Below are 25,159 nucleotides of genomic sequence, written 5' to 3'. Positions count from 1 at the left end.
CAGGAAATACCTTCTTCCCAAGTAAGCGAGGCTCATAGTCTTCTCTTAGATATACTTTTATCTGGTTTAAATTTTGAGTTTCTGCATAAGATTTCTTTTAAATAAATTATTTCACAGTTAAAAACCAAAAATTCTTAGGCTGCACAGTCTCTTAAGGTTTCTTTAAGCTTTTAAAAATCCCCTCATAATGTGTATATACTTAAAGGAAATATCCAGATCTTTGTTAAAGCAATGGTGTGCAGCCTCAGTACTAGATGAAGTCCCGGGATACTGTGGAGAACAAGAGAGCCTTCCTACTCCCTTGTTATCACCTCATTAAGCTGTAAGTATCATAATCTAGCCAGCTTTCAGAGGTTCAGTTAAGTACTTTAACAAGCATAAGAAACTGCATAAGTTAATCAGCTTAATTGTATTCCTTTTACCCATTGCATTTTAGTCTTTGAGGCTTTCCTTTTATTAAGATAAGGGTTTTGCAGCAAACATGCCTATTCTGTAATACATGCACCCCACCTTTCAGCAATGTCCATTGAGTACCAAGAGACTCATTGCTACTTTAGGTGAAAATAAACATTAACTATGTTTAGGAAACATGACTAATAACATAGAAAGTATTCAGGTTTTTTTTTTTTTTTTTTTTTTTTTTTTTTTTTTTTTTGCTTTTTAGGGACTTCTAATAGGACTTGCTAAGTAAGAGGGTTTTAGGGAGGAGAACTTGTGAAGGGAAGGCTGGAGGTCAGAAGAGCAACATGGGAATCTGTATTACAGAAAAAAAAAAAGTAGGAAAAGGCATAGGCCTCTGTTATCAGGGATTTTCTTTCACCCAGAGAAAATGGAGTTATAACTTTGTCTAAATGCTGAATGGATAACCCTTTTTTTAGTCTCTTGATTTCATGCTTTTAAATACTATACTTGAATTGAAGATGTTTGATAAAATGTTTCCTGGATAGGAGGCCAGGCGTGGTAGTTCATCCCTGTAATCCTAGCACTTTGGGAGGTTAAGGTGGGCAGATCACCTGTGGTCAGGAGTTTGAGACCAGCCTGGCCAACATGGCGAAACCCTATCTCTACTAAAAATACAAAGCTACCCAGGTGTGGTGGCACACGTCTGTAATCCCAGCTACATGGGAGCCTGAGGCAGGAGAATGGCTTGAACCCGGAAGGCAGTGGTTGCAGTGAGTTGAGATCACGCCATTGCACTCCAGCCTGCATGACAAAGTGATACTCTGTCTCAAAAAAAAAAAAAAAAGTTTTCTGGATAGGTAATGATTGATCTTTTGGAGGAACTGGCTTTTTTTTTTTTTTCTCCCCCTTGAGATGGAGTCTTGTCTTTAACCCAGGCTGAAGTGCAGTGGCACAATCTCAGCTCACTACAACCACCACCTCCTGAGTAGCCAGGATGACAAACTCACACCACCATATGCCCAGCTTTTTGTATTTTTTGTAGAGACGAGTTTTGCCACGTTGCTGAGGCTGGTCTCGAACTCCTGAGCTCAAAGCAGTCTTCCCACTTCAGCCTCCCAAAGTACTGGGATTACAGATGTGAGCCACCATGCTTCAGTCTTGATACTACCAAAAGGAAATTTTAGATTACCTTTAGATAATATGCCATGTTATCTAGGAATTTAGCCTAAAAAGTATAATTACTGGAATTTTAATTTTTTTTTAAGGCTATTTATGGCTGGGCTCAGTGGCTCACGCCTATAACCCCAGCACTTTGGGAGGCCGAGGCGGGTGGATCACTTGAGGTCAGGAGTTTGAGACCAGCCTGGTCCAACATGGTGAAACCTTGTACATGTGGTGGCACACACCTGTAATCCCAGCCACTCGTGAGGTGGAGGTTGCAGTAAGCTGAGATCATGCCACTGTACTACAGCCTGGGCAACAGAGTGAGATAACATCTCAAAAAAAATAAATTTTTTTAAGTTATTTGTATACCAGTGTCACTACTTGGGAACTGAATATTTGAAACAAAAAATTATGTGCAGTTCTTTTTGCCCTTTTTTTTTGTGACTCAAGTCTATTCTGTTCCTCAGTGTAGACCTAACTTAGAAAAGAGCCCTTCAACATTTTAGTTACCTTTCTTGGTTCCAAGTATAAGGAGTAGACCTTGGCTCCATGGAATTTTCTCCTTTGCATTTTCCTGGTTTGTTTTCCTAGACCCTCTTTTTTCATTTCCTCTACACAGATTGGTGAGGAAATGAGCCAGAACAGTTTCATAAAACAGTATCTGGAAAAGCAGCAGGAGCTACTTAGGCAGCGTCTGGAACGTGAAGCTCGAGAAGCTGCAGAACTTGAAGGTAAGCCCAGATTGTCACTTTTAGCAAAGAGTTCGTCGTTCCTATCCCTGTGACCAAGCAGATAGGCCTAACTAGGCGATTTCAGAAATAAGTGAGGCTGAGACTGCTACTTACTTGCTTTCGTAGCCCATGAAGCCAAGTGATTTACTATTTACTTTTGTCAGGGAAGAGGACACTTAATTTGACTGTCTTGGTAGAAGAGGATTTCTGCCAACAGGAAGAGTTCTAAGTAAATTAAGCTACCATTTAGATGAAGTAGAGCTGAATCCCAGGGAGTTTTTTTCTTTGTATACAGTGCTCTTTTTGGTATGTATCTCTGTATCTATGACTTTGCCTGACCTCCTTCACTCCTCTACATATTCCTACATGCTGAGTCCTTCACTCCCTCCCTGCCCCGACCCAATCTGTACTTTGCAGAAGCTTCAGCTGAGTCGGAGGACGAGATGATCCATCCTGAGGGAGTGGCTTCCCTGCTGCCTCCTGACTTTCAGAGCAGCCTGGAGAGACCAGAGCTGGAGCTCAGCAGACATTCGCCCAGTACGTATCTCCCTCCCCACTGCGCTGTTTTGTCAATCCTGCGTAGTTGGTGGGGGGAGGTAGTTACACCTCCTTTCATGCTAAGCCTCCATGAAAGTCCCAGGAAAATTCTGTGACGTTAATATTTGACATCTGTTTCTCATGGAAATTATGCTGTTTTTGAAGTCTGCTTTCACCTATATATTGTGTTACTTTCTCAGTGTTTTACAAAGCAGTATGATTTTTCATCTCGTCTGTACCTCTTCAACTTTTCTACTTCCGAATTTGGCAACAGTCAACTCTTTTTCATCTCTTCACCAGTTGTATATATTACGTGTTAACACATTCAGTCATCTCCAAATTGGGCATCTGATGTGGTTTAATCAAATTTTTATTGTGTACTGGTTGTATACCAGGCACATGCTAGACACTAGGAATATAGTAAAGAAAGAAGCAAGTCTCAGCCCCAAGAAACTTAGTCTAGTGAGGAGATGAACATTAGTTAACAGTTGTGTTGGTTACTGTGCAAGACAATGCAGTGTATTATGTGAGCATATTATAATAGGGAGCCCTAACCTAGTATATGACGTTGGTTCAGGCAAGATTAATTTCTTCACATTATAAAAAATATTAAGCACCCAGGCCAGGAGCAGTGGCTCACACCTGTAATCTCAACACTTTGGGAGGCCAAGGCAGGTGGTCACCTGAGGTCAGGAGTTCTAGACCAGCCTGGTCAACATGGTGAAACCCTGTCTCTATTAAAAACACAAAAAATAGCCGGGCGCAGTGGCTCAAGCCTGTAATCCCAGCACTTTGGGAGGCCGAGGCGGGTGGATCACAAGGTCAAGAGATCGAGACCATCCTGGTCAACATGGTGAAACCCCGTCTCTACTAAAAATACAAAACATTAGCTGGGCATGGTGGCGCGTGCCTGTAATCCCAGCTACTCAGGAGGTTGAGGCAGGAGAATTGCCTGAACCCAGGAGGCGGAGGCTGCGGTGAGCCGAGATCGTGCCATTGCACTCCAGTCTGGGTAACAAGAGTGAAACTCCGTCTCAAAAAAAAAAAAAAAAAAACCCACAAAAAATAGCCAGGCGTGGTGGCAGCACGGGCAAGAGAGCGAGACTTCATCTCAAAAAGTATATATGATGATGATAATAAGCCCTCAATTTTGCATAATATCTCAAGCAAAAGTCTATAAATATAGCCTTTGTCTTTTGGGAACTACCTAAGTCAGTATACTTTCAGGAGAACATGTACAGGTTGAGCATGCCTAATCTGAAGACCCAAAACTTTTTGAGCATTCACATGACACTCAAAGGAAATATGCTCATCAGAGCATTTCACATTTTGGATTTTCAAATTAGGGATGCTGAATCAATATAATGCAAATATTCAAAAATCCAAAACATTTGTGATCACAAGCATTTTGGAAAAGGGATACTTAACATGTATATAAAACATGTATTGTTAGTATATATGTTAAACCAATGCATAACTTAACAAGCACTTTAAGTAATTACTAATGTTAGTGGGAGAGGGGGAATCCACTATAATCAGCGTGTTTAGGATGTGTGGAAGTTTCCAGCTCTTCTGATTATAGAATTCCTTCATGGACTACACTTGATTTTAGTCAAAAGGCTGAGCAGCATTAGAATTCCTTCATGAAAATATATTTTTTAGAAGATGTTTAATGGCAGGAAAGAAATTTTCCAGAAGCCTAGAGAAAATAGAGAGCCTTTGAGTCTAATTTTAAGCTCTTTTATTCAGTCCCTGTTTTTTTTGATCCTAGTCTTAGACTCAGAAGGACATTTTTAAAAACCTTTTAATAAGAAAATACTGACCAATACTTTGGAATTACTAAGTTCCTTAGGGGCTCTTTTCTCCTGAAATATGAGAGTAGTAGACCCTCAGTTGATCCACTTTGCTCTTTGTGCTCTTTCCCTCCTGATTTTAAAGCCTAGAGGAAAGAGAAAGCTTTTCTAAAATTAATTGTCAGTTTTTCTTCTCAAATAAAACAAAAATATTTATTGAATTTCTGCTACATACATACCTCTGTGCGAGAGTATGTAGGGGATTAGCACAGCATAAAGTCTGTTAGGAAGAGAGAACAATTGCACATAAATCAAACAATAGAAGATAGTACGTGACATAATGATACAGATACAGGGACCCAAAAGAGTGGAAGAGCACTGAGGACTAGAGTGATCAGAGAAAGCTTCATAAGAAAGTATAGGATTTGAGCTGAGCCTTAGAAATGGTTAGGGATTAAATAGAGAAGATAGAAGAACACATTTTTAGGAAGGAACAAAGGCAGAGAGGTAGGAATGAATGTGGTATTTTTAAAGGAAAGGTAGACTAGTCTAGCCAGAGGAGAGTATTCACATTTGAGAATAGCAAAACAAAGTAAAAGGTAGATTAGGGTGATATACAGAGGGTTTTAAATGCCAGGCCAATAAGTATGAGTTGTTTTTTTTTTTTAATTCTATAGGTAATGGGCGAACCACTGAAAATTCTTAATAGGACCATGATTTGATAAAGACCTTTCTTTAAAAAAAGAGAGGCTGTCAGTTCTTAATATAATTTGAAATGAAAATGAGGAATGGTTTCTGAAATAGATTTCAAAAGCAAAGATTTAGAGTAGAGGTAGCCAGTCTTTTCAGTACTTTATGTCATCAGTAAGACCCTGCCCATAACTAATAATTGATGGAGGAAAAAAAAAACCCAGAGGTTAAAAAAATAAAAGGTGAAAAATAAATTGGAAATCATGAATGTAGTAAATTGTAGAGTACTGCTAATAATTGCCTTAAATGCTCTTAAGTGTCTTTTTATACCATAAACTTTTCTACTTCTGACCTTGGCTTAGCTAAAAATCTCATTATAGATTTCATACAAAATTTAGTTAAGGTCCTGAATGGAGTGGCAGTTTGGAGTTCTAGCAGTGCATAGTTGAATCAGCATTAACCCTAGTGTTTACCCAGAACTCAGATTCTTCCAAGTATAGAATCTCAGTCTGCTGTATGCCATTGCAATGGCAGCTTATTTGTTGGCTTTGGGTTATTTGGGATTCTCTCTTGAATAGCAAATTTTGATTAAGTTTTCTGCTAACATTTTTCTATATTCTAGTGGCACCTGAGGGTTTTGGTTTTTTTTTTTTTTTTTTTTTTTTTTGTTTGCTTTGTTTAGACCAGGCACAGTGGCGCACACCTGTAATCCTAGCACTTTGGGAGGCTGAGGCAGGTAGATCACGAGGTCAAGAGATGGAGACCATCCTGGCCAACATGGTGAAACCCTGTCTCTACTAAAAATACAAATATCAGCTGGGTATGATGGCACACATCTTTAGTCCCAGCTACTCGGGAGGCTGAGGCAGAAGAATCACTTGAACCCAGAGACGGAGGCTGCAGTGAGCCGAGATTGTGCCACTGCACTCTAGCCAGGCAACAGAGCGAGACTCCATCTCAAAAAAAAAAGCAAAAAAAATATTGCTATGTTGGCCGGGCGCGGTGGCTCAAGCCTGTAATCCCAGCACTTTGGGAGGCCGAGGCGGGTGGATCCCGAGGTCAAGAGATCGAGACCGTCCTGGTCAACGTGGTGAAACCCCGTCTCTACTAAAAACTACGAAAAATTAGCTGGGCATGGTGGTGCGTGCCTGTAATCCCAGCTACTCAGGAGGCTGAGGCAGGAGAATTGCCTGAACCCAGGAGGCGGAGGTTGCGGTGAGCCGAGATCGCGCCATTGCACTCCAGCCTGGGTAACAAGAGAAAAACCCCCTCCAAAAAAAAAAAAAATATATATATATATATATATATTGCTATGTTTAAGAATATGGATTCCTGTGCTCTACCCAAAGAATCTTAAGAATGGGAGTCCTGGGACTCGCCCTGGGTGGTTCTGTTGACCACTTCATTTTGAATGACTAAAGGAAGAATTTTTCTGTATTATAATTTATCAAGATCTTTGATTTATATTCCAGTATCCTCCTGTTTATGTGCTATGGGCAAAATCCCAAAAAGGAAGGAAGAATCGGTTTGCCCAAGTGTAATGGCTCATGCCTGTAATCGTAGCACTTTGGGAGGCTGAGGTAGGAGGATCACCCAGGAGTTTGAGACTTGGCCTGAGCAACATAGCAAGTCCTATCTGTACCAAAAAAATAGAAAAAGTTAGCTGACTGTGATGGCACATGCCTGTGGTCCCAGCTACTCGGGAGCTGAGATGGGTAGATTGCTTGGACCCCAAAGGTCAAAGAGGCAGACGACAGAGTGAAATCTTGTCTCAAAAACAAAAATTGGTTTATAAAATCCTGTCTGACTTTCCCTCTTGACTTAGGTCTGCATCACTTTCTTCGGATTTTTCTAAGGTGTTGGAACTCATTATCCACCTACCATAGTTAGAAGTTGTCTAAATAAGCCGGGCACGGTGGCTCAAGCCTGTAATCCCAGCACTTTGGGAGGCCGAGGCGGGTGGATCACGAGGTCAAGAGATCGAGACCATCCTGGTCAGCATGGTGAAACCCCGTCTCTACTAAAAATACAAAAAAAAATTAGCTGGGCATGGTGGTGCGTGCCTGTAATCCCAGCTACTCAGGAGGCTGAGGCAGGAGAATTGCCTGAACCCAGGAGGCGGAGGTTGCGGTGAGCCGAGATCGCGCCATTGCACTCCAGCCTGGGTAACAAGAGCGAAACTCCGTCTCAAAAAAAAAAAAAAAAAAAAAAGTTGTCTAAATTTGCTTCTGTATCATGATTGTATGTACAGAAATTCTTACTGTCCTTAATTTTTTCAAAAAGAGCTCAAACTAAGAAAATACATTTAAAAATGGATATTCAGAATATTGATTCTTTAACAACGGCAACCTTAGTCAGCCTTTGGTTTATAGAGTATGCCCCTCATTCCTTTTATTCCATATTAAAACCTGGATGCTGAAATTCTAGAGAAATGCTAGATATTTTAAATATAGGTTTAACATGAGTCAGATTTAGGTTTGGCATTGTTTCCAGGTCTGTATTCTTTTAATTCCTGATGTTTATTCATACTTAAGGTTACCTTTTGGCCACAGGCTTTTCTTCCATCTCTTGCTACCTTAATTTGGTCCCACAAATCCTGCCCAGGAATTTGTTTTCTAGGATGAAGAACTGTTTCCTCTATAACCTTAAACGTTCTGCACCTTAATATATCCTGCATTGTCTAGCAACTACCTTTTCCTCTCTCTGAAGACTTCCAGCTTTGGACTCTTGGAAATCTCATATTTACCCTAACTTGTTTTTCAAATCCTGAAATACATTTATTAGCATGTTATCAGTATTGGCTCTGCCCTTAGCTAGAGCGCTCGCTGTCTACTCTTGTTACTAACATCTGGCCTAAGACATTCAGTGTGACCATGTGCTTATAATAGAAGGTATCACCTCTCCCTGGAGTTTGCCTGTATCACATCAGCCCTTTCCAAAGAACCAGAAAGAGATTCCTAATCTTTTGTTTATATTTTGCATTGCTAATTTCTTATGTCTGAGGCCCCTCCAGTTTTCACTTATATTGTAAAACAGTAATGACTGAAGTTTTCTGAAAAGCCCTGCTCATTTCTCTAGATCTCTTTAATGACTTACTAAGAGTGCTTCCAGAGGAGTAATCATCCAGAAATCCTATCACTGCACTTTTATAGTATCAAAAATAACATTATGGCCGGGCGCAGTGGCTCATGCTTGTAATCCCAGCATTTTAGGAAGTTGAGACAGGAAGATCACTTGAGGTCAGGAGTTCGAGGCCAGCCTGGCCAACATGGTGAAACCCTGTCTCTACTAAAAATACAAAAATTAGCCGGGTGTGTGCCTGTAATCTCAGCTGCTTGGGAGGCTGAGGCAGGAGAATCGCTAGAACCCAAGAGCTGAAGGTTACAGTAAGCCGAGAAGATAGCATTGCACTCCAGCCTGGGCAACAAGAGGGAAACTGTCTCAAAAAAAAAAAAGTTATAATCCAGTAGAATGGTATATAGTTCACAATAGGTAGAGAAAGAGACTCTTTTGCTTGTACATACTGATTTTAAAATCGCGACTCAAACAGTTATTTGACTTTTTTTTTTTTTGTAGACAGAGTCTCACTTGCCCAGGCTGGAGTGCAGTGCCATGATCTCAGCTCACTGCAGCCTCCGCCTCCCGGGTTCAAGCAATTCTTCTGCCTCAGCCTCCCAAGCATCTGGGACTACAGGGGCAAGCCACCATGCCCAGCTAATTTTTTGTTGTTGTTGTATTTTTAGTAGAGGCGGGATTTCACCGTGTTGGCCAGGCTGGTCTCGAGCTCCTGGCCTTGTTTTTTGTTTTTGTTTTGTTTTAATTATTATTATAGAAACATTCCCCTAGTTCATTTTAGATTATAAGGATTTAGAAATAAGAGAGAAGATCTTGGGTTAGAGCTGCACACTACCTGCTTTGTTTGCTCTATTACTATAGAACATGGTTTTGTGGGGACAGGGCACAGTGGCTCACGCCTGTAATCCCAGCACTTTGGGAGGCTGAGGCGGGCGGATCACTTGAGGTCAGGAGTTTGAGACCAGCCTGGTCAACATGGTGAAACCCTGTCTGTACTAAAAATACAAAAAATTAGCCAAGTGTGGTGGCAGTTGCCTGTAATCCCAGCTACTCCGGAGGCTGAGGCAGCAGAATTGTTTGAACCTGGGAGGTAGAGGTTGGAGTGAGCCAAGATCACACCACTGCACTCCAGCCTGGGCAGCAGAGTGAGACTTTGTCTCAAAAAAAAAAAAAAAAAAAAAAAGTGATTTTATGGATCACATAAACCTTTCGTAGTATATTAAAATTGAGTCCAATCTAGCTGATTAAGTATCTGGAATATAATTATCTTTGTGCTGTTTTCTAAACTAAATAGCACATTGATATTTGTATTGCTGTTCTACATAGTATTTTAATTCTGGTAGGAAATTTAGAAATCATCTAGTCCAGCCCCTCCTTTATCTCAGTCACAACATTTGAGACTTGGGCACAGTGGTTTATACCTTAATCTCAGCACTTTGGGAAGACCAGGGTGGGAGAATTACTTGAGCCGTGGAGGGTAAGGCTGCAGTGAGCCGTGATCATGCCACTGCACTCCAGCTTGAGTGACAGAGCAAAACCCTGTCTAAAAAGAAAGATATTGAGACCCAAATTACTTAAGTGATATACTCACAGTTACCTTCCTTCATGGAATTTGAGTGAAACTTTCTTTCAGTTTTCATGGTTTTATCATTCAAGATAGCCTAGATTGGTGGTTTCCAAGCTTTCTTTTAATAGAACTTCTTTTTTTCCTTTAAAAAAAAAAATCTTACCTAGGCCGGGTGCAGTGGTTCACACTTGTAATTCCAGCTCTTTGGGAGGCCATGGCAGGCAGATCAGTTGAGGTCAGGAGTTCAAGACCAGCCTGGCCAACAGGGCGAAACCCTGTCTCTATTAAAAACACAAAAATTAGCCAGGCATGGTGCCGGGCACCTGTAATCCCAGCTACTTGGGAGGCTGAGGCACAAGAATTGCTTGAACCCAGGAGATGGAGGTCTCAATGAGGCAAGATTACACAACTGCACTCCAGCCCGGGCCACAGAGCGAGACTCCTGTCTCAAAAAAAAAAAAAAAAAAAAAACTCATCTTGAACTCTAACACATAAAACCTAATTGAGAAGACCCAATTCTGAAACGCCATCTAGTTGGCTGGAAGTAATTTCTAGGAACTTTAGGGCGCTGAAAAACATTCCTCTGAGTACTTATTTCTTGAGTTTGTTGTGCAGATTGGTAATTTAATCATAATATTTTGGTTGAAATTAGAAAGTAGTAGTAACAGACAATCCAAAAATATGGATACAGAACGTAATGAAGTCCTAAACTTTATCCATAGTAATAAGACTTTGTAGAAATAAGTACACTTTGTATTTGTACATCCCTGCTAGATAATTTGAAGCCCCTGGAAATTATTTTATATTTATTTGAATTATTTATAATGGATGAATTGACTTGGAGGTATTGAAAATATACTAGACATACACACCAAGAATTACCAATAAGACCCTGACCTTAGGGCTTTATGTAGTCTTTTCTTTAGCATGGAAGTCAAAGAAATCGATACAGATAATGTCTTGATACATTCATATGCTATGATTGGTTGAATTTTAGAAAGCCTGATTTTAAAAAGCCATGAATGAGTCTTCCCATCATGAATCTGACTTGATTCTTTTTCATTCAATAGGAAAAAGTTCCTCAATTTCTGAAGAGAAAGGTGACTCTGATGATGAGAAACCAAGGAAAGGAGAAAGACGATCATCTAGGGTCAGACAGGTAACTCAGATACCTCCTAAAGCATCAACTCTTTAGTAATGCTTTGTATATCTTCTCTTCCTCCTCAGACTTTTTTCAGATTGGTATGTCTCTAGATTTGGGGGGTTTTGTTTTTCTTTTTTTGGGACAGGGTCTTGCTCTGTTGCCTAGGCTGGAGTGCAGTGGTGCAGTCACAGCTCACTACAGCCTCAACCTCCCAGGCTTAAGCAGTCCTTCCTCCTCAGTCTCCCAGAGGGTTGGGATTACAGGCATGAGACACTGTGCCTGGCTTCTAGATTTCTTTGTACTCATTTTCCTTCTCTTTGTCATCTTTTTGTTATTCGTTTTGTCTTTTTATTTAGGTCTTCTCTGGCTTTCAGATTTCTAAGTGGATATTTTTTAAAAATTTAAATTTGAAAGTTAACAGCCTGGTCTGTATTCTTAAAACACATTATTAGATAGGATATGACATAATTAACCATCCAGTTAAAGCCTAAAAGTTATTTGATACAACATTAAGTGGGCAGAATACAAAAGTGCTATGTGTAGTGTGATTATGTCTGTACAAAGAAAATGATTAGAGGAAAGAACAAAAAAAAAAATACCAAAATGATAAAAAGATAATCATATTAATTGATAGTAGGTTAGTTCTCCTCGGCCCCCCAGCCTTCCTTTCTACTTTCTAGATGCTCTGCTAATATTTTATTGGGGAAAACAAGGGTGCTTGAAGCTAAAACTTACAACTGGATAGAAGTAGTTTTTTTTTTTTTTTTTTTTTTTTTGACACAGAGTTTTGCTCTTGTTACCCAGGCTGGAGTGCAATGGCGCCTCGGCCTCCCAAAGTGCTGGGATTACAGGCGTGAGCCACCACGCCCGGCCAGAAGTACTTTATTATTATATTCCTTTTGGTCACTCTATTTTTTTTTTTTTTTAGACGGAGTTTCACTCATGTTACCCAGGCTGGAGTGCAATGGCGCGATCTCGGCTCACTGCTACCTCCGCCTCCTGGGTTCAGGCAATTCTCCTGCCTCAGCCTCCTGAGTAGCTGGGATTACAGGCATGCACCACCACGCCCAGCTAATTTTTTGTATTTTTAGTAGAGACGGGGTTTCACCATGTTGGCCAGGATGGTCTCGATCTCTTGACCTCGTGATCCACCCGCCTCGGCCTCCCAAAGTGCTGGGATTACAGGCTTGAGCCACCGCGCCCGGCCGGTCACTCTATTTTGATTCCTCTAAGGACCACATTAGTCATGAGTGTCTCCCATCACATCTGTTTCTGTTGCTGACAGTATATATCATTGAATTTCTCCTTCCTAGGGGTGTCTCATTAGATACTTTGTCTCATCTGTTGATTGTGAGCAAATATTTGGAGCCATTGTATATCTATTCTTTCAGGCAAGAGCAGCTAAACTCTCTGAGGGCAGCCAGCCTGCTGAGGAGGAAGAGGATCAAGAAACACCGTCCAGAAACTTGAGGGTCAGAGCAGATCGAAGTTTGAAAACAGAAGAAGAAGAAGAGGAGGAGGAGGAGGAGGAGGAAGATGATGAAGAGGAGGAAGATGATGATGAGGGACAAAAATCTAGGGAGGCACCAATCCTGAAAGAGCTTAAGGAAGAGGAGGGGGAAGAGATGCCCAGAGTAAAACCAGAGGAGATGATGGATGACAGACCCAAAACAATAAGATCCCAGGAACAGGAGGTGTTAGAGAGAGGAGGGAGAGTTACAAGATCCCAGGAAGAGGCTAGAAAAAGCCATTTGGCCAGACAACAGCAGGAGAAAGAAATGAAAACATCTCCCCTTGAGGAGGAAGAAAGAGAAATAAAATCTTCACAAGGCTTAAAGGAAAAATCAAAGTCCCCTTCCCCTCCCCGACTGACTGAAGATCTAAAGAAGGCCCCACTTGTAGTGCAGCCAGAGCAAACTGCCAGCGAGGAAGAGACTCCTCCACCTTTACTTACCAAGGAAGCATCTTCTCCACCACCTCATACACAACTCCATAGTGAAGAAGAAGTAGAGCCCATGGAAGGCCCGGCCCCCCCCGTTCTCATTCAGTTATCTCCTCCTAATACAGATGCTGAAACCAGGGAGCTATTAGTATCTCGGCATACTGTCCAGTTGGTAGGAGGCCTGTCTCCTTTGTCAAGTCCTGCAGACACCAAAGCAGAATCTCCAGCAGAGAAAATGCCAGAGGAGAGTGTCCTCCCTCTGGTTCAGAAAAGCACACTGTCTGACTACTTGGCCCGGAAGGGTCTTGAACCTGAGTCAGACAAATCTGCTCAGCTACTCCCTCTGAAAATTGAAGAGTTAGCACTGGCCAAAGGAATCACTGAAGAATCTCTGAAACAGCCATCTTTGGAACAGAAGGAAGGCAGAAGAGCTTCTCATACCCTTCTCCCAGGTCACAGATTGAAACAGTCAGCTGATTCATCCTCTAGCCGGTCCTCCTCATCTTCCTCCTCCAGTTCTAGATCAAGATCTCGCTCTCCTGACAGTTCAGGTTCTCAGTCTCATTCACCTCTCAGATCCAAGCAGAGAGATGTAGCCCAGGCACGTACTCATGCCAACCCTCGTGGTACACCCAAGATGGGCTCTAGATCAACATCAGAGTCCAGGTCACGTTCACGTTCACGTTCACGTTCTCGTTCTCGTTCAGCATCAAGCAACAGCAGAAAAGTGAGTATGAGAGAATCCTGGGTATATTCATGTTCTGTCATATTCCAGTGGTTTTCATTTCAACCCCTGGAGAACCTGTCATGAGTTCTGGAAGGAAGAGAAAAAACCTCCTTTAGTCCCCTTTGCTGATTACTTTCCCCTCATTTCAGAATCTAATTTTCAATCAATTGATTCCCAAAATGGAGTTCTTTTTCATTTTAAGTCCCTTTGATACCAGAGAATGTTGAATTTACGTACTCATCTTCTCCACTAGATGTAACCTTCTTGAGGGTATGGGCATGCCTTTTTATATGTGTGTCCCAGGACCCAGCACCTAGTTAAAACTATTATTTGTTAAATAAGCAGACAAGGAGGCCACTAACTTAAATGGGAGTAAACAGACATAAAGGTCCAAAGTGTAAAATTTGGTCCATGGAAACTGGAAAACTCAGCAATGTACTGAATATATACCATATGCGATAATTTTCCTTGTTACGTGTTTTGTTTTGTTTTAGTCTCTGAGCCCTGGAGTCTCCAGGGACAGCAGCACCAGCTATACTGAAACCAAAGATCCCTCTTCTGGTCAGGAGGTTGCAACTCCACCAGTGCCACAACTGCAGGTCCTTGAGCCAAAGGAGAGGACTTCGTCCTCCTCATCCTCTGTCCAAGCAAGGCGTCTGAGTCAGCCTGAGCCAGCTGAAAAGCATGTGACCCAGAGGTTACAGCCTGAGCGGGTAGGCTATTGTGACCACTCCCTACACAGAGATGGAGGGTTAAGCAAGATCTTCCCTCTTGTCTTTGCTATAAAACTAAAAAGTTAAGTCTGGACAAGGGTCAGTCGAAATGTAGGGGATACCTGTTAATCTCTCTTAACTCATTTCCAGCTCCCTGGTTCATGGAAATTCTACATGAGGCTGAGCAGGGTTATCTTCAGGGCCCCCAGGGTCAGTTCTTCCTCAGGACTCCTCCTCTTATCTGCCAAAAGGAAGCAGCCTTTGCTCAGTTCTCTCAAAAAAGAATTCTGTCAGAACAAGATCACTGAGGAAAAGGAAAAAAAATAAAAAATTCTGATAAAATCGTTGCTGCCATAGATATTCTTGAAGTACCTATTTTTAAGCCATATTCCACTCCATATTGTAAAATGAAATAATAAAGATACAGAAGGCTGTGTGTGGAGCTGGTACTGTGTATGTCCTGCCCTGCCTTTTTCAGGCTCCGGGTCGAAGAAAAGGAACTAAGCAGGGTTAAGTACTTTGCTATGTTTGTTTTTGCTGTCTCCTGACAGGGGAGCCCAAAGAAGTGTGAAGCTGAAGAGGCAGAGCCACCAGCTGCCACACAGCCCCAAACCTCAGAGACTCAGACCTCTCATCTCCCAGAATCAGAAAGGATTCATCACACTGTGTAAGTGATATATCTCGACCGGGGTATAACAAGGAACTATGAGTGTGCGATAGTTCTTTGCTCCCTAGGGTTCTTTGACTAAGCAGTCCTAGTTTCCTTTTAAAACATAAAGGCAGAGCTTTATCTGGACAAAGGCTACACTTCAATTACTATGTTGGGAGCTGCCACCTTTAAGGTAACCTGAAAAGTGGTCATCAGGGGCATAAGGAAAACACACCTGGGATCATCCAGCCAAAATAGTCAGCTCCTTTATGGTTCAGGCAATAGAAGCTTCTGCTTCCACACTCAAAACCAGGTAGGGGAATTGACTCAGGGCATCTTAATTTTTAACTCACATTTACCCAGGAACCCAGTTTAGTAAAGAATATTGAGGGTCTTAATACAGAAAGGCACAGCTGGGTGCTATTTTTTAGTTTGTGCATTTCCCCTAGTTATGTTAGGATACCCTAGTTCTTACAGCGTACAATACAGCTAAATATAAAGTTCTATCAAGTAAGAAGTTTATTCCTGGGCCCTTAAGACCATTTGATTGAAGTTAAAATTTATACAATTAATGTGAGGAGGTCTGTCTCTTTCTTTTTGAGGTGGAGTCTCACTTTGTCGCCAGGCTGGAGTTAGAGTGGCACCATCTTGGCTCACTGCAACCTCTACCTCCCAGGTTCAAGCGATTCTCCTACCTCAGCCTCCTGAGTAACTGGGATTACAGATGGGTGCACCACACCCAGTTAATTTTTGGATTTTTAGTAGAGACAGGGTTTCACCATGTTGGCTGTGATTGTCTCTGTCTCTTGATCTTGTGATCCACCTGCCTTGGCCTCCCAGAATGCCAGGATTACAGGTGGGAGCCACTACGCCCCACCTAAATTGAGTTTTTAAATCTTTAAGTCCTAGAGAAATACATATATCAGGTTAAATTTGTAATTAAGTAGGTGCTCATTCTTCTCAGATAGGTATTATAAATTAAGAAGCCGGTGAACCAGAATTTCTGGCTTCAGCATCTCATGGGAAATGAAAAAAACATGAAGCCTGTGGGAGTAAGATTGCTTAGCTTTTAGACATCAGGAACCCTGAACTGCTTTGTAGAATGTCCTGTGTAGACTTGGCGTAAAGTTATTCTATGCTTGTTTTTATGCCATTTTAACAATAATGCAACCAATATGATTTTCCCCTATATGTAATTGTCTAATAATTTACACTCTTCTGAGAGCTTCAAACTATACTTTTGGAGGGTAGTGGGCAGGTGACATGATTTATTTCATGTCATATCTCATGCCTATGACTTTAATGATAGTTTTGTAGACCTTACTATATAGCTTTTGCCTGGCGATATACTCTTGTTAGGGATATAGCCTTGTCCATTCTGATAGTCTTGCCTCTGCTGCCATCTTGTGGCCATTACCTTTTTTTTGTTTGGCAGCCAAAAGTTCACTCTATTTCCCTTGAAATTTTTTGTGTTTCCCTTCTGGAATGGGTACATTATCCTTTGGAAAAGGGTTTTTCTTCTAGGACCATAAAGTGAATGCTCGGCGGATTCTGGAAGGTGTTCAGGATTCCCCAGCTACAACATCGATGAGGAAATAGGGTGACATTTTCTCTTCCATATACCTCTGCCAGACGTAGTACCTGCCCACCTCCTCCCAGTTCCATGGAGGTACATTTTACATACAATTTTACAAAAGCATGTCCTTTGTGAAATGGCAGTTTTGAAGTGGGTATTGACAGCCCTGCTGCTAATCAGACCTGAGGAACTGCTTCCAATGCACCTTGGGAAGAAGATGATTTTCTGGAAAGCTCTTTGCTAGCCTTAACATTCTGTGGGTTTATGAGCTGCTAGCAACAGAAAGGCATTTTGTTTTGTTTTGAAGCAGCTTTTTTTCTGGATATACCCATGCAAGTCCAGGGCACATGAAGCTTGGAGTCATTGAGGTTCCCCCTCCCCCAGGTAAAGGTGGTTTTGATCTTCATTTTATGACTGAGATAATATAATCACATTGATTTTAATAAGGTGATAGGCAAGTGGCGTCTTGGGCAAATGCTTGGATTGTCCATTGTTACCTAGGTCAGCTTCAGTGGAGTAGTGTATAGAGAAGTAGTCTCCACTGAGGAACAATTCACACACATTACTCGTAGCTGCTTTCTAACTGCCTACCAGATGGTTTGTTCAACAGCCTAACAAAATGGCATGCCTAAAGGCCTAAACCCATAGGCATTGGATCTGGTAAATGAATCTTTGAGAAGGTTGCATACATTTCTGGAGGCCCTACCATGACTGGTTAACACCACCATTCCAGGTCTCTCACCCCTCCAATTTTTAAGGTGGAATCAACAATGCTAAATGGGAAAGACCATTTATGGCTTGGCCGGGCATGGTGGCTCATGCTTGTAATCCCAGCACTTTGGGAGTCCGAGGTGGGTAGATCATCTGAGGTCAGGAGTTTGGGACCAGCCTCACCAACATGGTGAAACCCCATCTGTACTAAAAATACAAAATTAGCTGGGCATGATGGTGCATGCCTATAATCCCACCTACTTGGGAGGCTGAGACAGGAGACTTGAACCCAGGAGTCAGTGAGCTGAGATCAAGCCATTGCACTCCAGCCTGGTCAACAAAAGCAAAACTCTCTGTCTCAAAAAAAAAAAAAAAAAAAGGATAAGACCATTTATGGCCTAACCTTGGTTTTTGTCTATCTCAACAAGAAGTCATACAACTCTAAAAAACAGAGCAGTAATGTATTAAAAAAAAAAAAAATTAGACTTCAAGGACCTGTCACCACTTGGAAGAGATTGACTTTTTTGCTGTATTTGGTTAAATCCATTCTGATTCTGATTGTGCCTCAGGAATTCTAAATTTATGAGGTAAGGTGTCTTTTTCATTGCTTGGAGCAGAAATCTGTGGGTCCTCAGTCCTGTTTCAGTTGAGCCCTGTTCAAAACTCTGGGTATAACAAAAATGTACCCATACAGCAGAAAATAATGGTATTCTCTTTTTACTTAAAAGAAAAAAAAATAGAGAAAGAAAGGAAAGAGGGGAGTTGTTTGTGTGGGCAACTGTATCATTCAGCTGTAGTTAATTCAGAGCTGGATTTTCCTCAGTACAGCCTTCCTGTATGCACAAACTTCATAGGCAGTAGCGCTTTAGGCTCTTGGTATAATGCATGTTTGTCCTTCTGTCTGTGTAAGAGGAAGGTGATAGTTCCTTAAGCCAATGTGACAGTGTAATTGATATTCCCCAGGAGACATACAATGCCAGTATCCCAAATGTTGCATGAAAAAGCACAATTTGTTGTCATCAATAGTTGCCTCTACTGAGAAATTATCTAAGGCCATATACCCCAAAATCATACTGTTCTTGGTTATCTTGGGACCAGTATGCTCCTGAAGGTATCTAGTCCCACTGTTTCTTATTAAATTTTCATACCAGTTCTTCAGCTCCTCATGAATTTTCATAACAACTAAAATTTAAAGAAATATGCCTATAGGAATTTCCTTTTCTGTTAGCTTCTCTGAATCTCATTCATATTCACATATGAATTGTAATGTGATATTATTAGCCTCTTAGTAGTACAGTCCTTTTCTTCTGGGCTATAAATGCATTGTGTATTGTTTAATCATGGGTAGATATCCTTACCGCTTATTCCATGCAATTACAAGACTATTAAGCTGTGTCGGGCTCTGACACATAGTTAACAAGGCTTTGGTTCTAGTCTAGCAAGTAGAGTCCATTTTGGGGACAGTTTCAAGGATTCCTCACTGTCTTCTTTTTTTTTGGAGACAGTTTCACTCTCACCCAGGCTGGAGTGCGGTGGAGCAATCTCTGCTCACTGCAACCTCCTCCTCCTGGGTTCAAGTAATTATCGTACCTCAGCCTCCTGAGCAGCTAGGACTACAGATGCGGGCCACCACACCCAGCTAATTTTTGTGTTTTTAGTAGAGATGGGGTTTCACCGTGTTGGCTAGGCTCGTCTCAAGCAATCCTCCCATCTCAGCCTCCGAAAGTGTTGGAATTACAGGCATTAGCCACCACACCAGCCCTCATTATCGACTGAAAATAAAATGTTCAGAATTTTTGGGTCCCACAGAATTGATCGTGGGGAAATAGAAAACACAGCCTCCTATGTCTTAAGAGGGCAAAGGAGAGCATGGTAAAATTCTTATTCTTAAAAAAAGGAAGTAGGATTTTCAATAACAAAATTGCTCAAAGTCAGCTGCTTCTGGAGAGGCGTATTAGCAGAAGGTATTTTAGGACAGTGGATAAACAGCATTTTATTTGAGGATGGCTGAAGGTAACATTTTCTGTGGCATAACATTCTTTGTGGGGATTCTATAAAAATTTTTTTTCTTTTTCTTTTTTTTTTTTTGACAGTTTCACTCCTTATGTTCCAACAACTTGACACTTCTTAAAAAAAAAAGGAGACAGAGTTTTACTTTTGTTTGCCGAGGCTGGAGTGCAATGAAGCAATCTCGGCTCACTGCAACCTTGGTCTCCTGGGTTGAAGCCATTCTCCTGCCTCAGCCTCCCAAATAGCTGCTATTACAGGCATGCACCACCCACACCCGGCTGATTTTTGTATTTTTAGTAGACACAGGGTTTCACCATGTTGGTCAGGCTAGTCTCAAACTCCCATCCTCAGGTGATCTGCCCACCTCAGCCTCCCAACGTGCTGGCATTACAGGTGTAAGCCACCGCACCTGGCCAAAAAATTTTTTCTCAATAAAATTTATAGGTTAGGGAGCATTTAGTAAGTGACCGCTTGGTACTGTCAGCTTGGTACTGTCAATGACACGCTAATTCAGAAATAGGGAACATTACTTTGTGTTAGGCCCTAAGGGGCCAAGAGATGCAATCCCTCCCCTTGAGGAATTATGCAGGGTGGAGACCAGGGGCAGGTAAAGTAGCAGTTATTATACAGAGTGATAAGGGCATTGGTGAAAACCTGTTGTGCCAATCACCTAATGGCTTTGCCTCGGAGAACAAGCAGTCTATTTGAGGAAACTCAAAGTCTCAGAGGTGGCATCAAATGAGATAATGGCCTATTAAGTGTCTACATGTTTTACATATATCTGTACCTTCACTTGGGGTGTCCTCCAAGCCAGACTCTTAAGAGTTAACACTTATTCCGCTGTTCCATGAAATAGGCATTGTTATTATTCCCCCTTTACAGATTACAAAACAGATACGCAGAACCAGGAACTTGCCTACTGTCACACAACTTGTAACAGGATGGAGCTAGCCAGTCTGACTCCAGAGTCTTCACCCTGACTCTGAGCAGACAGGGACCACTATGTGAAAGGGAACATCTAAAGTAATGCATAAATATGGCCACTTTAGCCTGCAGTTGGCGTTGTAAGATTTTAAGCCACGAGGAGAAAATTTCATTCCTAGCTAAAAGCACGTGTTACATGAGACACTGAGCTTTGGTTCTCAGAAGTTTGTTTTAGTGTTAAACTGCTGCTGCCACTAGAATACAAAAGAAATATCTCTGCAGTCAACAAATAAGCATTTTGAGTATCTACGGAGCACTTTTTGAATTATTAGCATCTGGTTCCCACTTCACATTTGGTCTAGTGAAGATTCCCATGATTAATATTTTCTGCTTAGTTCCCAATCACTTTCTTCCCCAGCTGATCTCCCCCGCCCCATATATAACAGCACTCTCACTTCACTATCTTATCTACTTTAGAGCCTCACCTTGGAGCCCTTGCTTCAAGTGGCCTTCAAGCTTCAGCTACCCAAGGTCCCCTTGCCCTGTTTATCCTTTCTTTTTCTGGCCCCAGTGGACCCTGGGGCAGGGTGACCTTATTAAAGACTCTGTGAAACAAAGTTGTCTGTCATCTCTTCAGAGACACCACCCCCTGTCCCCCATCTACTGGTAATTCAAAAAAGAACTTTCCCTGCTTATCCAGTTCCCTCCACCATCCTGGGACAAGGACATGTTGGAGTAGTAACACGTGGTAATTGTCGGAGTGAGCAGCCAGTTACTGTAGTGATTGGATAGCGACAATTCCCATCCTGCTTCCCTACCTGCAGCATCTGACTGGCTGGTCTGGTTTCAGTGTTCCCTGCCTAGATTCCTGGATAGAGGGTGGTAGGCACTTAAAGCATTCCTCATGCCCCACCCTCTATCCAGCTTTCATTACCATTCTTCTTTAATCACTTCAGCTTTGGCTTTATCATTCTTATTTAATCCTTTTTCACTCCCACCTCTACTGTTTGCCTGCCTTCTATTTTCTGGAATCTTCCAATCAAGCAGCTGTAACTTTGTATGTCCTCCACCCAGCCTCCTCCCCTGCCCCTGGGAAGACCAGGAGGGAGCACCCCAGCCCTGGGGGGTTAGGCTTCTCTAGCTGCTGTAACCTGAGAAAAGAAGGCCAGGCCTCTCCAGCTAGCAGTCAGCTCCCTGTGGCCTGCCAAAGGATAAGAACCTTGCTCACTCAGCTCCCTCCCTTTTCTTTCTCCTCCCCTGCTGCAGCAGGGCCCTCCCCCATCCGCGCACACGGGCTGCTGGGTAAGTGGCAAGATGGCTCCCCTGCATGTCTCCGGCTGATCGCTGCCGCTTCGCCAATACAATAGAGCCAGCCACTACCAGCAGCCTGGCCCTCTTCCTCCTTCTCCAGAGAGATCAATCCAGCCGAACTCGGGGTTTGCCGTGAGGACTTAACGCTTATCTCTTAAAAGCCAGATCTGTTTTAGCCTCCCCGCACCACCACCACCTCCCCTTCCATTTACCATTTTTTGGATCCCCAGTTGCTACATCTCAATTTTCTCTCTCTGGATCGGGTGGCTGGGGAGGAGGTGGTGGGATCTTGGGACAAGGAAGGTGTGTTTTTGTTTTTGTTTTTAATTTTTTTAGGATTTTTTTTTTGTTTGGTTTTTATTTCTTCCATTCCAGAAAGGGATAAACAGCACTTCCAGGGGGAGAAAAAAAATCATGTTATCAGAAAGCAAAGAAGGGTGAGAGCTTCACATTTCCATGTATGCCTTTTCCCCACCGCTCTGGCTCCCTTCATCTTCCTTCTCTTCCTCATGGCTTTCATTCCGTCTTTCGTTTTGGTTTGTTTTCAGTCATTCTGCTTTCCCCCTTTGTCCTTCCTGCCCAGTTTCTAATTGGCTCCACTTGCCCTTTCTGTGTGGGAGATATACATATATATATATATATATGTGTGTGTGTGTGTATATATATATAAATATTTTTTTTTTTTTTTTGTATAAGCCTTTTCTCTAGATGTAAGCAGTTCAAGCTCGTGTTTTCTGTGGGGGCCTGTTAGTTGGGGGCACAGTTCCAATTTTCCCCTCCCCCTAACCCCCTAGTACATCCCTCCTTGACTGCTCTAGGGAGGTTCTTCTGACCTCTGGGTGTCAGTCAGCCTGTTGGGAATGCTGACTTTTCTGCTGGTGGTTATCGGCCTGGGAGGCTTGGTTTCCCCTCTCCTGAGACTTAGGCCTCTGGTCATCTTGATTTTTTTGGCCCAGTTTTTGGGTGGTAGAGCGGGTGAGATTTGAGATACAAGTTAGGGATGAAGGTAGAAATCAAAGGTGGAAAGATAGTTTATCTGAAGTGGATCTCTGGTATTCTTTTCCTGAAATGGGAGCTAACTTGGGAGATTAAGAGTGGGAGAGTGGGTTTGGTGTTCATGGGGGGAAGCTGCCTGTGTGGGGGAGGGCGTGTCCTGACTAGGAGGCCTGCTGTCTTTATTACTTGAAAGTTGGAATGAGGGAGTGGGAGAAACTGGGTGAAAGCCGAATGTAAGAACAGTTTCTATAACTCTTAGCAGGTAAAAGTGACCCTAATCTTCTCTGAGCTCTTGTACTCTATTCAGCAGTTTTCATTTTTCCTTTTGGATGAGAGAGGGTCCTTGAAGCTTGAACCTTCGCCAGGCCTGCTTCTTCCCTGCAGCCCTCACCCCTACTAGTTTCTCCATGCTAGTGTCTCCAGATCCTGAGGGTCAGCAGGCCTTTACTTATTAAGCAGTTGATTAAACACAGGTCAGGCTTGTTTGCCACAGCCATGGCCATTCTTTCTTATCTTTTTCAGGGAATTGGGCTTCCCTTAGTTTCTCATGCAGCTTTGCCACATAAAGGTGTCTTTGGCCAGGGAGACTAAGGCCACAGGGTTGTGGACAAATCACAGTCACTTTTATGGGACTATTTTCAGGGGAGGGTGTTTGTCCTTAATTAAGAGTACTCTGGTGAGTTATTATTTGAGAGCAGTTAAAGTCCTAACCCCACAAATAACAACTTTAACTCATCTGGGCAGTGGGTGGATGTGGTTGCTGTGATCCACGCTCTTCCCCCAAGGAAAATCTGTTTCCCACTTTTCCCATTGGGACAAGGTCTCTAACCTTGATCTGAAAAGCAGCCCTCCTAATCCCACCCAAGTGATGAGGCATGGGGGTTTCCTGACCCAGTAACTAACATCTTGCTCTCTCTTCCCCTTGGTTCTTTTCTGCCCCCAACCTCAACCTCTCCCCCCTCCTGTCAGTGAGGAGAAGGAGGAAGTGACCATGGACACAAGTGAAAACAGACCTGAAAATGATGTTCCAGAACCTCCCATACCCATTGCAGACCAAGTCAGCAATGATGATCGCCCAGAGGGCAGTGCTGAAGATGAGGAGAAGAAAGAGGTAAACATCCAAGCCACCTGTTGGGGTGGGTGGGCAGGAATGGACCTAGGGGAAAGAGTAGACCACTCTAGTGATCCCTCTTACACAGTGGGTTAACTTAAAGGAGGGATGAGGCAGGGTCATGGATCAGGATAGGGCCAAGAGAGAATTCGCTGGTTAGCAAGGGATACCCCTGGTGATGGGGACAGGGCTCAATCATTCTCCTTTCTTTGTTGGGGAAATAGTGCCCAGACTCTGGATGTCTAACTGGAAAGTCTGATAATGGCCCCTTAAGATTCATGTTCAGCTATTCCTGCTGTCTTCCCAAGCTTTTCCTGGTGGTAACTCCTTTAGCTTTCCCTCCTTTTTAAAAGCCTGATGGAGCCCAACGCCATCTAGTGGACATTGGTGGTTCTCACCAGGCCAGCCATGCTGAGACGTTTTTGTTCCTCCTCTGCCCCCTAGTGGTCTCATTGCAGAGATGTAGCTACTTAGAAGCCAGCACTTGTGATCCACAAGGCCCCTTCTCAGTTGTCTGTGACCTGATCCCTCTACCTCCTTTTTGGCATATTGTTATCTTGTGTCCTGCGCCCAGTTCAGGGGGCTTCCCCCATCAGAGCCAGCGAAGTCTTCTTGGCTCTTCAAGTAATTGAGAAAGAATTAGCTGGGTTTAGGAGTGGGCTAACAGGGTGGGAGGGACTGTTGTGTGTGTAGCCTTTTTCTGGTGTGTGTTGCGGGGGTGGGGGCCGGTGAAAGTGATTTGATGTGCAGAATATTATTTATTACAAGGTCCTTCTTCCCCGTAAAACTTTGTCCAAGTACCTCATGTACGGTAATCCGCCCGTAAAATATAACCCTGCCCAACTGGCCAATCGCTGATGCCGCCTCTTCCTCTGGACCCACCCGCTGCTACTGAGCTGCCCAATCAGAGCCAAGTCTGCTATCCAGGTGTCTTGGCCAGAGGGGGGCATGTATATGGGCTTCTGTGATGGGCCCCCTTTTGCCTCCCTGTCTTGCTTACATCAGGGGGCCAAGAAGAACTGTTCTGGAGAGACTTGTATTGAGCAAGCAAAAAACATTTGGAAAGGGGTGGACTTGCATCATCTCCCTATTTGGGACACCCCAAGAAGAGCTTGTGCCAGTGCTGGGGCGCTTGCCCACATGCCCTTGCCCTTTTGAGGACTGTGGGTTGCCTTGTTTGCTACAGACTGTTGGGATCCCCATCTAGGGCACCAAGACCTCCTAAAGTTTGTGATCGCAGTGCCATGCCGTAAAACACTGAATGGGACCCTCTACTTAAGCTGTGACGACTAGAAACCGTGCAGAGGAGTCTAGGGTCTGAGCCCCGGGGATTTAATGCTGATGACAGCCCAGCCCATGTATCACCACTTGCTCATCAGATGGACT

At 42.9% G+C, this 25,159-nt stretch overlaps 1 protein-coding gene across 7 annotated transcripts in view; it reads left to right on the top strand.

Annotated features, from left to right (window-relative positions):
- ACIN1 (apoptotic chromatin condensation inducer 1) overlaps nucleotides 1-25,159 on the top strand; it is a 36,437-nt gene that overhangs the window by 2,793 nt on the left and 8,485 nt on the right. For 4 of the 7 annotated variants that reach the window (XM_032265585.1, XM_032265582.1, XM_032265583.1 and 1 more), the window contains exons 3-9: nucleotides 2,186-2,297; nucleotides 2,715-2,834; nucleotides 11,030-11,118; nucleotides 12,495-13,772; nucleotides 14,267-14,485; nucleotides 15,037-15,152; nucleotides 23,632-23,773. In XM_032265585.1, the coding sequence (XP_032121476.1) occupies nucleotides 2,186-2,297; nucleotides 2,715-2,834; nucleotides 11,030-11,118; nucleotides 12,495-13,772; nucleotides 14,267-14,485; nucleotides 15,037-15,152; nucleotides 23,632-23,773 (2,076 nt within the window). Of the gene's footprint in view, nucleotides 1-2,185; nucleotides 2,298-2,714; nucleotides 2,835-11,029; nucleotides 11,119-12,494; nucleotides 13,773-14,266; nucleotides 14,486-15,036; nucleotides 15,153-19,905; nucleotides 22,104-23,631; nucleotides 23,774-25,159 lie in introns of those variants that run through there. The other 3 variants (XM_032265586.1, XM_032265587.1, XM_032265588.1) reach the window with 3 other exon arrangements.

This window comes from Sapajus apella, unplaced genomic scaffold (assembly GCF_009761245.1).
Source record: "Sapajus apella isolate SASKATOON/1434 unplaced genomic scaffold, GSC_monkey_1.0 scaffold151, whole genome shotgun sequence".
NCBI classification, from domain to species: domain Eukaryota; kingdom Metazoa; phylum Chordata; class Mammalia; order Primates; family Cebidae; genus Sapajus; species Sapajus apella.
This window is presented reverse-complemented; position numbering and strand designations above follow the sequence as displayed.